The sequence below is a fragment of the Xiphophorus hellerii genome, unplaced genomic scaffold, assembly GCF_003331165.1.
Source record: "Xiphophorus hellerii strain 12219 unplaced genomic scaffold, Xiphophorus_hellerii-4.1 PGA_scaffold_59__1_contigs__length_156853, whole genome shotgun sequence".
NCBI lineage: Eukaryota > Metazoa > Chordata > Actinopteri > Cyprinodontiformes > Poeciliidae > Xiphophorus > Xiphophorus hellerii.
Window position 1 is genome coordinate 112,708 of NW_022587634.1, and position 14,877 is coordinate 127,584.

General features: G+C 40.8%; 1 protein-coding gene across 3 annotated transcripts in view; it reads left to right on the forward strand.

The window, feature by feature from the left end:
- Window positions 1-12,155, forward strand: part of LOC116716495 (CUB and zona pellucida-like domain-containing protein 1) — a 29,150-nt gene extending 16,995 nt beyond the window's left edge. For 2 of the 3 annotated variants that reach the window (XM_032557316.1, XM_032557319.1), the window contains 3 exons: window positions 11,065-11,164; window positions 11,533-11,728; window positions 11,814-12,155. In XM_032557316.1, coding sequence (XP_032413207.1) covers window positions 11,065-11,164; window positions 11,533-11,728; window positions 11,814-11,950 — 433 coding nt within the window. In that variant the 3' untranslated portion in view covers window positions 11,951-12,155. Of the gene's footprint in view, window positions 1-10,162; window positions 10,354-10,429; window positions 10,834-11,064; window positions 11,165-11,532; window positions 11,729-11,813 lie in introns of all 3 variants that reach the window. The other variant, XM_032557317.1, reaches the window with a different exon arrangement.
- The last annotated feature ends 2,722 nt before the right edge of the window (window positions 12,156-14,877 follow it).

Genomic DNA, 14,877 nt, shown 5'->3' on the forward strand with positions numbered 1-14,877 from the left:
CTCCCTAAAGTCCAGCAGTGTGAAGCACAATGAGCTCAAAAATAGACCTTACTCCGCAGCTGCAACAGGAAGAATGAATAATTTCATCGGGTTATATAAAGTGTTAAAGAGAAGCTACTTTCTAATATACATCTACCAAGAGACCTTGGAAGTATTTAGACCTTTAAGGGCTCTGTAAGGTCGAGCCAAACTGCTGAAATCAATTCTCATTGTTGCAGCTGCATGACAAAATTGGGTCATTTCGTTCTCAGCCTCATGTCGTCTGCCCCTTCTTGTCTCAACCCATCTGGCTTCTCTGCCCCTCTCTCCCTGCAAACCTGTTGTGTAACTGATTTGAATTTCATGAGTGTGTTTATTTATGTGGAAAGCAGTCCTTCTCAACTTCCATGAACCGTTGTTCTAACTAAAGTATTGCTGGGTTCTGGTCCATATACACCATATTGCCAAAGGTATTTGCTCACCCATCCAAATTATCCGAATCAGATGTTCCAATCACTTCCATGGATACAGATGTTTAAAATTAATCATAAGGCATGCAGACTGTTTTTACAAACATCAGTGAAAGAATGGGTCGCTCTCAGTGAATCCCAGCATGGAACTGTGATAGTATGCCACCTATCACAAATCCAGTTATGAAATTTCCTCATCCATTGTCAACTGTCAGCTGTATTATAAGGAAATGGAAGTGCTTGGCAACGACAGCAACTCAGCCATGAGGCGGTGGGCCACCCACCACCTCATGGCTGCAGAGCAGGGTCAACTGATGATGAAGCACATGGTTCGAAGAGGTCACCAACTTTCTGCAGTCAATCACTACAGACCTCCAAACTTCAGATTAGCTCCAGAACAATGTGCAAATTAGTGCAGAGAGCTTCATAGAATAGGTTTCCATGGTGATCAGCTGCATCCAAACCATGCATCACCAAGTGCGATACAAAGTGCTGGATGCAGTGGTGTAAAGCACAGCGCCACAGGACTCTAGAGCAGTGGAGGCCCGTTCTCTGGAGTGACGAAATGAGCTCCTACATATGGCAATCTGATGGATGAGTCTGGGTTTGGTGGTTGTCAGGACAACGATACTTGTCTGACTGCAATGTGCCAAATGTAAAGTTTGGTGGAGGGAGGATCATGGTGTGGGGATGTTTTTCAGGAGCTGGGCTTGAACCCTGAGTTCCAGTGAACTCTGAATGCTTCAGCATACCAAGATATTTGGGGCAATCCCTGGATCTCAGCTTTGTGGGAACAGTTAGGAACTGGCCCCTTCCTCTTCCAACATGACTACACCAGAGTACAAAGCAAGGTCCATAAAAACATGGAGGGTAGAGTCTGATGTGGATAAACATGACTGGCCGGCACAGAGTCCTGACCTCAACCCGATAGAACACCTTTGGGATGAATTAGAGCAGAGGGTGAGAGCCAGGCCTTCTCGTCCAACATCAGTACGTGACCTCACAAATAAGTTTCTGGAAGAATGGTCAAAAATCCCCATAAACACTTTAAAACCTTGTGGACATCCTTCCCAGAAGAGTTGAAGCTGTTCTAGCTGCAAAGAGTGGACCATCGTCATATTGAACCCGATGGATTAGGACTAGGAAAGCATTAAGCTCATATGGTAAATGGCAGGAGTTGGGGTAGAAAGGATTTCTACCCCAACTCCTTTCTACCCCAGGAGTTGGGGTAGAAAGGCTCTGCAGCTCTTAGTGGAGTTAACTGATTAAATAGCTGCAGCTAATGAAATGTAAGATATCAGACACCATGTCGTTGGCAAAACTAAGTACTTTGAATTTTCTTTTTCTTCAAAAACTTGTAAACCCATTCACTACTCCATCACCAACTATTAGGGTTTGTAGCTTATTGTTTTTCTTCTTCTGGACCTCAATATGTTCAGAAGGAGCTATTACAACTCAATCCTGCCTCATGCCTCTGACTTGTTTTTGAAGTTAAGCTTTCTTCCCGTGACTCAGATTAGAAGTGCAGCAAGGCTGATTTTATTGGACTTCCTCCATTTTCAGTTTAATTGTTTTCACAACAGAAGGTTATTACTTTGTCCTTGTTTCTACGTTCACCAGGTTGTTTTCTTGTAGTGCCGTTTTCTTTCCCAGATCTAAAGGATTTATTTTTCAGCTTTGTGCCACGGCAGTTCCAGCCAGGACTGTTTGCCATGGTTCTGGTTAGCTTTCTGTTAGTCCTTTTACAGTTTCAGTCACTGGTAATGTTGTCTTATTTCAATAACCAGCAGTTACCTCTCCATACACTTTAAGCCAATGAATCTTAATTTTCATCACGATTTCTAGAGAAGTTTGTTGTAGGATAGTCTTGTACCAGTTTAGCTTGTAAATCATAAAATAAAAATAAGCAAAGTCTTAAAATTCTGAATGATCAACCTGTGATGACAGAATATAAAAAACCACCAAGGTATGCAGATAAAATAATTACCAAAAGGCAAAAACTAAGGTGAGGCTGAGAAAACAGTTGCATTTTGTTAAACTTTGACATTTTCCTTTAGACCATCATTCAGGTAAATAGATGAAGTATTATTTTGTTAACTTTTGTTTCTTTTCAGTCAGAAGAACTGCTTCAGTTCAGACTCAGCTGTTCTTTGTTTTTCACTGTGCAGTAAGTCCCAGGGGTTATTGTTACCTTCTGTGTACAGTGAGAAGAAATGTACTCTTCTTGTGTTTCCAAGAATAAAAGAACCAAAGACAAAGGGTGAAGCAGAGCCTTTGAAAAATCCTATTCCTTTGTGCCTTTCTTTTCGTCATAAATGAATAGTAAGTTCACATAAAATCTGTAAAACGAGAGAATATTATTTGCCAGGCTTATCACTATGGTTTAACATTTTACCATAGAAACAAGTTTTACAATATGCTCTACATAATATTCTATAATGTGCATCAGGACTCTGATTTTTCAGAGTTCTGGTTATTGGTTTTCCAGTCTTTGTGGAGGTCTTTACAAATTTTCTTGTGGCTGCAGTATAATATCGTCTTTACAAAAAGTTAACCAACTGAGAAGACACAGAGGCACCTGAAGGACAAGCTTATTACACAGCACTGTTTGTTGGGTTAACTCTCATGAACAAGCAATTCGATCTAGAAATTTCTTGAATTCCTCTAGAGCTACAATCTCAAACTGCACACAGCGCAGTGACAAGCTTTCCTTGGCTTTTGAGAAAACTGGTAATCCCTGCACAGGATTTTACTCAACCTACCAGTTCATGGCTCAGTTGCTATCATGCTCACTTTCTTCCAAACTTATCTGACTGGTGTCACTCCATAAAGCCACCAGTCTGAAGTTTACTGGGTTACATATTTTGTTTTTTAACAAATATCTATGGAAACAGCCTGCATGCCGAGGTGCTGGGTGTTTTACACCTGTTGGCATGAAGGTAACTGGACACCTGGATTCAAGGACCTGGAAGGTTGACCCAATATTTCCTTGGAGTTGTGTTTGATGCTGATAATTTAAGCACATAAAAAACTAAACACATCTATCTTCTTTCTCCACTGCGTAATCATTCGGGCATTTCCTCTTCTGTTACTGGCAAAGCTGCTGGACCGCAAAACAGGATTGATTTGTTCAGATTTCGATAACTAATCTGAATGCTCTAAAAGTGGGAAAAGTTCAGCTTCATTGTGTGTGGAGGTGGATGGGTGGCCCAACTCACTATTGCATGTAATTACAGTAAAAAGTGTTGTAATCCCAATTGTTCCATAAAACCAGTTCTGCAATCGCCTCATTGCTCCAAACTGAAGTACACAGTCCTTCACCTGGAGCTCCTCCCTGCTCAGACAGGTGTATTTAAGATGCTGCAGGTAAATGTGAGCATATTCAAGTTGTGCTGGGAGCGTGACGATGGCCTCCACAGTGCTGCTCCTCCTTCAGCTGCTCCTGCTGACCTCCGTCATCTCAGCGTTGCAACACTGGGGCGGAACCATGAACATCGCCTACAAAGGCAGAAACCCAGACGGATCGTTTAAGGTTGAAAACAATCATTTTAAATCAGCAGCAGGCTATTTATCTAAAATACGTTATCTTTTTGTCTGTTATGGCATAAGTAGGAGAAATTATGAACACATTCTTCTTATGTAGCTCACACAGGTCTTATGTTTTTTCCTCCAAATTACCATAAAAAAATTTACATTTACTTTTTTTTTTTACCTTGAGCTTCTTGCATATTTACATATAAAGTATCTTTATACTTTATATGTAAATTGTATAAGAGAAGGTAAAAGTTCAAGATATCATATAAAGTGAACCCTGGTTTACTTTGTGAACCTTGTCTAAGACAACTCAGCTTTTTTATTTTAAAAATTTGAAAAGATGTTTTCTGCAAGAAAAAATGTGAGATTTTTTTATACCTTAGATTTCATAGGCTAGTAGTTCCAGAATCTCAGAAATTTTACGTAATGACAAAACATTAACATTTTTAATTCACTTGCTAAAATATTTATCCATTAAGTATTTAATAAAATAAAAACTGGTCGATAGACTGATTAGTGACTAATTGATGTACTGATCATTTGTCTGGGTGATCTCTTTACTAAATAAGTGATCAATTAACAAATTACTTGATAAATTGGTTGAATGGTTGCTGGAATCAATAACTAATTGATCCTTAGATTCATTGATTACCCAGTCAACTGTCTGAATGATTAATTAGTTTGTCATTCTTTGTATGATTGATTGATAAGTGAACAAATAAGAAACAATCAAAACCACCTGTTATAAGAATTTAAGCAGAAATGTCTTCCATGTCTAATCTACTGAATACAGAGCATTTTGCAGGAATTTTGACTTTTGTTCATTTTGCATATAAGCTGATGTGCGTATTTAGAAATGGATCAGTTAGTTTCATAAGTTATGCTACATTTCTAGCTTCATTTTTGTTTGGTTTATGGATAATAAAAAACAAATTCTTTGCATGAAAAATGTTGATTTATCTTTTGCTTATTTATGTTGTTTCTCACCAGCTGTCAGTCCGGACCAGAGGTACTTATGATACCTGTGGTTACTCCCACTACTGGCACTGTTACAGCGGAAACTGTTCCTACGCCACCAGCAGACAATTATCTCAAATCGACAGCAGCGCAGATGAACCGTCCTATGAAAACCAGTGGTGTGAAGCAGAAAACGTTGAGAGTTGGATTCTCCCTTCTGACAAACCGGTGAAGTTCAGGTGAATGTTTTCTTCTTATCAAAACAAAGACCAGTTGATATAATTTATCAGTGTTTGGTGCCAAGCTTTAAATGAATGTATCTGTCCTCTCTTTCCTAAAAACCAGGGCAGCCAGCTGCTGCTGGACCTCAACGCGTAACTCTGTCAGTAACTGGAGGCTTAACACACTGGTGGATTTGGGAGCGAGGTCGGACACTAGAAAACCAAATAAATCCCCAAACATTGCCATCCTCCCTGTCATCAGGTAGTATCGTACCATTCCACTGTTTAATTTACTTTTCCAAATCTATACTTTTGAATAAATCACTGTGTGATGTCACTGTGTGATGTATTGTCTAAGTTAGACCAAAAGACAAAGAGAAAGTACATTTAGGCTAAATACTCTGAAAAGTAAACAATAGTGCACTTTGAAGAGGTGCCTGAATCAAATATTGCATGAAAAAGATTTAGAGCAGAGAAGCATGAAAGAAGCACAGAAGGTGGTTAAAGGTTTTTTGTTTTAGTTCTTTTTTTATACGGGTAATTTAGTTTTTTAACTTACTTTCAATAATACCTTTATTTACAGACGTATGATTTTATGTTTCTACTAATGTTCCTCATACTTACACATTTTGTTGTATTCTTTAACCTTAATAAAGAGATTGTTTGCAGAACATTATTTACAATCTATTTTGTATCTAATGAAGAGTTCCTCAGAACTGCCCCAGAACATACAACCTGCCCTCGTTTGATGCTGATGGAGACCAAGTCCGGTGCCGCTACGGGAACGTCCCAAACATAGAATGTGACAACTGCAATTCAATCTCAGGTTTTCAACTTGATCAGGTGAGCTGGGAGGCTCATTTACACTTTTAGTAGTTCAGATAACAGGTGACTGCCTTCTGATAATCTGTATGTGTTAACTTTGTCAGGATTCTTGTCGGTTGAGCTACCAGTCCACCAATGCTGACCACAGAGCTTTTGGGTTTGAGATGGTGGTAGAAGACTTTCCACGACGCTCTATCGATCTGTTCTACTCAGATGGGTCGAAAGCTCGCAAGTTCCCACTGATTACAAGGATGAAGAGGAACGTGGTGCTTGTGGGGGACCCATTAAAAATAGGTGCACCAGAAACCAAACAGTTTACTGCTAACCCAGAACCCTCTACCTCCTGGAGGCAGCGGTCAACTCCTGCAGCAACTGGAATTTCAGTCACACTGGAAACTACTGACCCCTTTTGGTCATGGCAGACAACCACTTCAACTGCACCAACAATTTCAAAAACATCTTCAAATCCAACTATTTCAAAAACATCTTCAACTGCACCAACAGTTAGTACTTCAAATCCAACTATTTCAAAAACATCTTCAACTGCACCAACGACTAAAACTTCAGCAGCTCCTGCTGCAACCATTACCCCATGGCGTGAGTGGTGGACGACAACTATGTCGTCTAGGCTGCAAAGTACAACCCACCAAAAGGCAAATATTTCCCCCATCAGTGAATTACCACTGCAGTTCGCTTTTCTTGGTAAGAAAGGTTTAATTGTTTCTAATAAAGTTCTGACACTATTTATGATGTTGCAGGTAATTTAAAAATGTAAATATATTGAAGATGTATTCTGCACCATTTGTCTAAACCAACACCTAATGATCAAGATGTTGCAGAAATGTAAGTGAGCAAATTTGGAAGATAAAAGTGAGATTGTAAAGTAGTCTAGGTAAAGAGTCTCCATAATGTGATTGTTGTGCATCCATGTAAACGTTGGAAAATATTTGTTGCACACCATATTTTAAGGATATCTTTAATAATCCTGTGCACAGTACAGTCTGCATAGACTTCATTTTTTTCTCCATGCATACGTGGCACAGTCTTACTACTCCAGCTTCCTCCCACAATCCAAACTGGTTGAATGTCTAGTTGGTCACTCAAATTAGATACAAATAAATACATTTAAAATTAGAGCCATACTGTGAAGTGTGTAACCTTCACCACTGTTGGGCCTTTTAACAGAGTAGGATGTTAAAGTTGACATTGTCTCCACCTTCTGACCCAAAATGTGGACGTCATTGGAACTTTGTTCGAAAATATGAAGTTGTAGAAATACTGCATCAGTGATGTGTGGTGAGGTTAATGAGACACGGACTTCTCTGGAGTCATATGTACAGATATATGAAACCCAAAGTAGAAGTTTGTATTCCAATTTTGACCTTAATTGAAACTTTGTAACCATAATTTGCAAAACGAACCGTGTTCTGCCTGTGTAAGATCATTACAGGACAACACTTCTGTGTTTTTCACATTTAAGTTTAGTTCCTGTCTTCCATTCCTCAGTGGATCCTCCTGTTCCTTCATGCCAGGACGGACTCTACCTGCCTCGCTTTGTGGCTCCAACACCTTCAGATGGAGAACGAATCGTAGGAGAGGTCGAAAAAGAGCTGGAGCTCAGAGTCATGGCACAGGCCACACATTCAGCGTAAGTTAGAACCAGTTCACTGACGGCTGGTCCGTAATAACCGGTGTTGGACAAGTTAATTTTAAAAAGTCATTTGAAAAAAGTAACTAAGTGACTGAGTAACACCAGACTACCTGGGACTATCAGCTAAACTCGTCAGAATCTCAAGAATGACTGAATTCAACCCAACTGGACAGCAAACACATAAACATCAACAACTTAATTAATACAGAGACAAAATACAAAAAGTTCAACTTCACAATGAAATTATTCAGCCAATAAACTCCGTTCCCAAACTACCAACACTAACATTTTAACACATGGCTACATCACCACAGCAAAAACTGACAAAGAAAGTTAACAATCACACAGCATGCAGTCAGCAACTCTTCAGAGAGTCAGAGGGTGTAGCCATTCAGAATTCAGTAAAGCAACATATGGATGCTAAATCTTTCTATTTTTAAACTAACTTGTTTCTGCACAGACACATAATGACAGTTTTGTCCTACAGTGAGATGATCGGTCTCTGACAGGGCGTCTGCAGGGTTCAGCAGACGTTTTCAGACCTTTTTAAAGCAGAGAAAACTTGGGGAAACTTGCTGTTTAGCAATCAAGCAGTGTGCTGAATTACAGCGATGCACGCACATTTTATTATCAGTAACGCAAACGATGTAATGATAAAGCTTTCAGTCAGATTACAGGTTAATGATAGATGTGATGCAATTCTGTTTATTTTAAGCTCCAATTACTGGGAATAACATAATAACCTCTGCATTACTTTTTTATTCAGGATATTTAATCTGATTTTAAGTGGGCCAACAAACGTCACCAAACACAGGGGCACAAAAACCGAATTCATCATCAGATGGACACCGACTGAAGACGACCTGGGAGATTTTTACCCAATCTGCTTCGCTGTGGAATCAGTGAATGGGTGAGTCCAGGATTTATTTGTGTTAAAAGGAATTTATTATGGATAAATGAAACCATAATGATGTTTATACTTTAGTTTAGCATATAAACAGCTTTATGGTCTTGCCCTAATGCTGCAAAATGTCCATTTTCATGGTTTTTAAAATAATGTTCTGCTCAGCTGAAATGTTTTGGTCTGTTTCTTCCCATCTGGTTTCAGGCGTTCTGTCTACCAGTCTGAGATGAGGTGTGTTCTGGTGGAAATCAGGAAGCGGCAAAGTAAGTCTGAGATGTGAGTTTGGAGGAGAGAATACAGAAACAGATTGCTAAAGTTCCTCTGTCCAGATTAGTGCTGCAGTTTCTCAGAAACTACAAATCCCATTAGAGATATGGTGTTGATCACTGGGCCCTTTGAAATCCCATCCATCCATCCATCCATCCATCCATCCATCCATCCATCCATCATCCATCCTCCATCCTCCATCCTCCATCCATCATCCATCCTCCCTCCATCCATCCATCCATCCATCCATCCATCCATCCATCCATCCATCCATCCATCCATCCTCCATCCATCATCCATCCATCCATCCATCATCCATCCATCCATCCATCCATCCATTTTCTTCCACTTATCCGAGGTCGGGTCGCGGGGGTAGCAGCTTCAGAAGGGAGGCCCAGACTTCCCTCTCCAGCCACTTGTTCCAGCTCCTCCAGGGGAATCCCAAGGCGTTCCCAGGCCAGCCGAGAGACATCGTCCCTCCAGCGTGTCCTGGGTCTTCCCCGGGGCCTCCTCCTGATGGGACCTGAACTCCTCACCAGGGAGGCGTCCAGGAGGCCTCCTGACCAGACGCCTGAGCCTCCTCAACTGGCTCCTCTTGATGTGAAGGAGCAGCGACTCTACTCTGAGTCGATCCCGGATGACTGAGCTTCTCTCTCTAAGGGAGAGCGCAGCCACCCTGCAGAGAAAACCCATTTCGGCCGCTTGTATCCGCGATCTCGTTCTTTCGGTCATGACCCAAAGCTCATGACCATAGATGAGGGTGGGAACGTAGATCGACCGGTAAATCGAGAGCTTCGCTTTTTGGCTCAGCTCTCTCTTCACCACGATGGACCGGTACAGCGCTGCTTGACGGCAGACGCTGAGCCAATCAGCCTGTCGATCTCCCGCTCCTTTCTTCCCTCATTCGTGAACAAGATCCCGAGATACTTGAACTCCTCCACTTGGGGCAGGACACCCCGACCCGGAGAAGGCACTCGACCCTTTTTCGGCTCAAGACCATGATGGCCTCGGATTTGGAGGCACTGATCCTCATCCCGGCCGCTTCACACTCGGCTGCGAACCGCTCCAGAGAGAGCTGCAGATCACGACCTGATGAAGCCAATAGAACCACATCATCCGCAAAAAGCAGAGATGTGATCCTAAAAGCCCGGCCACCATCGTACACCCCTCCAGGCCTGGCTCCTGAGTGGGGCCCCGGTGACCCGCCGAGGGAACACCAAGTCCAAAGTTTTCTTTCGTCAAGTATTGAAGGGCTTTCAAAAGAAATCCCTTCAAAGATTTTTGTTGTCGTCATTGTTTTCACATTATTCTGATCATCTTCTGTTTCTGATTAGTACGTCTGTCCTCGTTCCAGTTAAAGCCACAGTGACCTGCACCGAATCCGCAATGAAGGTTGAGGTTGACAAAGCTTCCTTCTTTGGACTCCAGGAGGATCATCTTCGCCTCAGTGACCCCAGCAACACCGTCTGCAGCCTCCGCAGGCACTCCAACCACACTCACATCGTCGCCATCATTCCCCTCAACCAATGTGGGACTCAGATCGAGGTGAGAGCGGTTTGACACATCAACTCATCTCCTCCCAGTCAGTTAGCTGTTTTAACACAGACCACTCCCTCTGCAGGAAGACGATGACTACCTCATTTTCAAGAATGAGATCACCACTAAGGAAGACGACCCGAATGAGCTAATCACCAGGAAGCACCTGGTGGAGGCCCGGTTCTACTGCCAGTACCCCAAACGGGGGAATGTGACGCTGAGCTTCTCAGCACACAGAAAGAACGTCACGGTGTGGGAGAAAGGCTTCGGCACGTTCACATACCAGTTTGAGTTCTACCAGAATGACCGGTTTGAAGCCAAGTATGACCCAAACTCATACCCACTGGAGTTTGACATCGGAAACAGGATCTACATGCAGCTGGACGCCAGCTCCTCTGTCAACAACACCGAGATGTTTGTGGAGTCCTGCAGAGCTGCACCGTATGACAACCCCAATTACCATCCAACCTACTCCATCATTGAGAACGGGTGAGGCGTGGCTTTCCATCTGGCCAACGCATGCATGATGTTAATGCTGCGTCACCATTAATAATAGGTGCTCATAATTGCACATTGATATTGGCGAAGACAAATTTCAGTCAAAACGGTTCATTTCCACAGCCGTATTTGACCAAGGTTCAAAACTGCCAAATATCCAAAACAGCAAAGAGTTTTCTTTGATTCAGTAGCTCTGTGACTTGTTTGTTTTTCTCGGTGCAGGTGTGGGGTTGACCCGACTGTGCGGACATATACACCTTCCAACGATAGACAGTTCCAGTTCAGCGTGGAGGCCTTCAGATTTATCGGCCTGCATGATCAGGTGAGGAAGTGCAGGCTGCATCTCATATGCATCAATTCACATGTCATTGTCAAAGTCAAACACAGAGTTTCAAGTCAGGTCTTCTGTAAAATCACTTGATCTGTTTAGATACAAGGAGCTGATATTAAATATGATGTTGACCAGTTAGTGTTGATGATGGTACAGCTGTTTCTAATTGTGAACAAAAAGGTCAAAGATAAACAAATAATTTGTTGGAATACTTACTTCAGCATAAATATAATAAACACAAAGGTTAGGTTTATTTGATGGAAAATGTAGCAGAGCTCTGAAGTTGCTTGACTGCAGCTCTGCTTCTTGTCCACCAGAGGGAGTGCTTTCTTTTAGTGGCTGTGTGTTGTTGAGTTCAGGTGTACATCAGCTGCACAGTCATGATGTGTGAAGCAGGAAACCCCAACACCAGGTGCTCACTGGGATGCAGCAACTCCACAAGGTCCAGCAGCTTCAGCCGCAGAAAGAGAGAGGCTGTGGTCCAGAGCGGACAGCACTTCGTTTCCCAGGGTCCTTTGCGTCTGAAGCGTGAAGCGGACCCCAGAGGGGCCTCAGGTAAGGAGATGGAATGATGAGGTTTATGAGCAGCAGATAAAATGTGAACAGGACTCCATCAGCAGCGTGTTCCTCTCGTCTGCAGCTGTCAACCTGAACCTGAACCTGATGTTTGTGGCTGGATGTCTCCTTGCTGCTGTTGGGATGGTCTGTGGCTTGATCATCTACAAAACCAAAACCTCCAGGGCCAAATACCAACCTCTGCCTGCACATGAAAACTGAAACCTGAACATCTGCCAGGCTGCTTGGATAATCTGAACATGGGATTCTGGATGTTTCTGAACTATTAATTAAATCTTTTTAATATCTAATTATGATTCAGGCAGCTTTGATTTTTTTCTTTTCTATCCTGAATAAAATGTTGTTTATGTTTAAGAAAATGTGCCTTAAACTATTATCTCAGAATACAAGTCCATCTTGTAAAGGCTTTCAATTTGATCCTTTTTATTTTCTTTCTGTCAATCTCAAAGTATATATAAGTGGATTTGGTATATGCAAATGTATCAATAAAAATACTTCATTCGTTATTTTTGCTGTGATTTTTGCTTTAGAAACTGAGAAACTGTAAAATGCAGTTTATCAGATTTCTTTTTAAATGAAGTCTTTTTACAATCTAATAAAAATGCAAACTGCAACACTTACAGTATTTACCAGCTGTGAAACAAAACTGGAAGAAAGGTCCCTGCTTGCCACTGTAGCTACTGATTTACTGTTCTCATCTTATGAAGATGTACCTTCTATGCCCTTTTCTATATTACATTTTGATATGAAAATGTATTTTTAGTTTTTTTGAGAGTGTAAAGGTGAACATGGTATTTCTGGTTGGCTTCATAAAAACAGTTATTACTGCACATGTTCCTCAGTGAATGTTGTGAAACAGAATGTCCTTTGTTCTAAATGAATAATTTACAGTCAGTGACTTTCTCTCTGTCTTATCTGAAGATTCATTTCATAAACGTCCTGCGATGGACTGGCCACCTGCCAACATGTGATTGGAAGAAGCTGGAATCAAACCTACAGCTGTTATGATATTTTCTTGCCAACCTCAGTGAATTCACTGAGGTTGCCAATGTGACTGGAGGTACTCAGAGCCTCCAGTCACCTGGCCGTCATCCATCAGAGCATCTTTGGGCTGTGGTGGAATAAGAGATCTGAACATCTGCAGCAGCTGTGTTGCTATCATGCCATTAAGTATCAGATCAGTTCAGAAGCAACTAATCTAGCAAGTTTTATCTTTCTGAAAGATAAAGAATGGATTAAGAGCTGCCATGTGATTGGCTGATTCACTGTTTCTGTTGGGGTTCTGCATGTTGTGTGCAGGATAGTGGTGGCCTTGTTGGCCTGTCCAACCTCAACCCACCACCGGGAACACCGATCAACCACTAGCAAGGTGTACCTAATAAAGTGGCAGGGTTGCTTATTGTTGTATGTATTGGTTCAATAGAAAGTATCCTCTAAAATTCCCATATCATCTATGACCAGAAAGCAGGAAATACATTATCATGGAGTTTTGTTATTAATGGAATAGAAACCCCCTGGATGTGTTTCATCAGGAAGTAGCAAGTTTTATTTTTCCAAAAATCATTATTTAAACTCTGACCTCTGAACTTCCTCCTCATTAGATGATGTATTAACCCTGCGCTTAGGAAGGGAAACTGATTTTCTGTTACATATTCTTGCAGAACATTGTGCTGGTAATTTAGCTTCACCGTGGAGACTGAAGACTCGTTTTGATTTTGCTTCAACCAAAGGATAAACTCCTCACTCATCTTACGGTAAAAGACATTTTTTTCTTAATTCTGTTGTTTTTTAATTGAAATAAGATAGTATTCAAAATAAGATTTCCAAATTTGGGACCAGATCAACTGTGGGATGTTTGATTGTTTTTAGTCCTACTTTGCCTGTTTTAGCCATTTTCTAATTGTCCTCATTTAGCTTAGATACAGGCTAAGTTTACCTAAATACTTTAAATCTGTCTCTGCAACATCTATGCAACATCCTAACATAAAAATGGACTAGAGGCTGTAAATTAGGGCGTTAGGGAATCATTTAGGTTAGAGTGCATCAAACCAAATCCATCTGACACAGAAAACAAGTTTCTTTCTACAGTCAGACTTTAGATTTGGAAAACATTACAATGAAATGAAAAACATCCATAAAATATTAACTATGCCATATAAATCTGGTTTGGGCTAAGACACAGTAAAAGTGCTAAAACAACCATAATCTCTGAAACGTTCAGTACATAAAGAGATGATGATTCAAGTTCTGAACATCTGTCAAGGAAACTACGAGTTTTTAAAGGGACAATTTGCAGAAAGATGAAACCCTTTTCAGGTCAATATAATTGGCTCATTGTACTAAAATTTCTGGGATACATTCTCAGCCACTGATGGTTTCAGTCTTTGTTTCTGTTACTGGTGACACTAAATAATCTATAATTTGTGTCTTTCATAAATCCCTAAACACCACCATCCATTGGATCACCTGTTTCTCGTTGTTTTGGCTGATGGGAGACATTTCTTAAAGCAAATCTTTTTCAGATCTTTGTCATCTGCAAACCTCTGTGCGTATCCTCAGTGTCTGTAGTCGTTTTAAGACTGTTGGATCTGCAGTGTTCTTGATGCTTGTGTTTTGTTGCAGAAACATCTCAGATGGATCTGCAGTTTCTGGACAAAAGCATCTCTCAAAAGTTTGCTTTTCATGTCTAAAGAACATGGAATGAAATGAACTGGACTTGTTAATTTAGGTATTTTGTAAATTTACGGTAGATTACTTTGTTTGCATGTCCTCGTTTTATTGTGTTTCAGGTTTATGTGCTGAATGTAGCTGGTTAATATCAGACTTTGATGATCGATGTAGGTCATTGAAGTGTTTGATGCTGGTAATAAAAGAGAAAAATACCTCCACCTTCTTTAAACAAGGTCATATTTTATGATAAGAGACATGAAGAATTGGAGGTATTTGAAGAAACAAAGGTGTGTTGTTTCTTCTGAAGTGATACTGCTGCATAAAATTACATATTAACTGAAATAAACAGTTTGAATGTTACCTCAGTTTAAATCGATAAATAAAACTGTTAAATGAAAGACAAGAAGGAAATAAAGACATTTTCATGTTAGAAAATTAAAATAAAGCTTTTTTTAGCA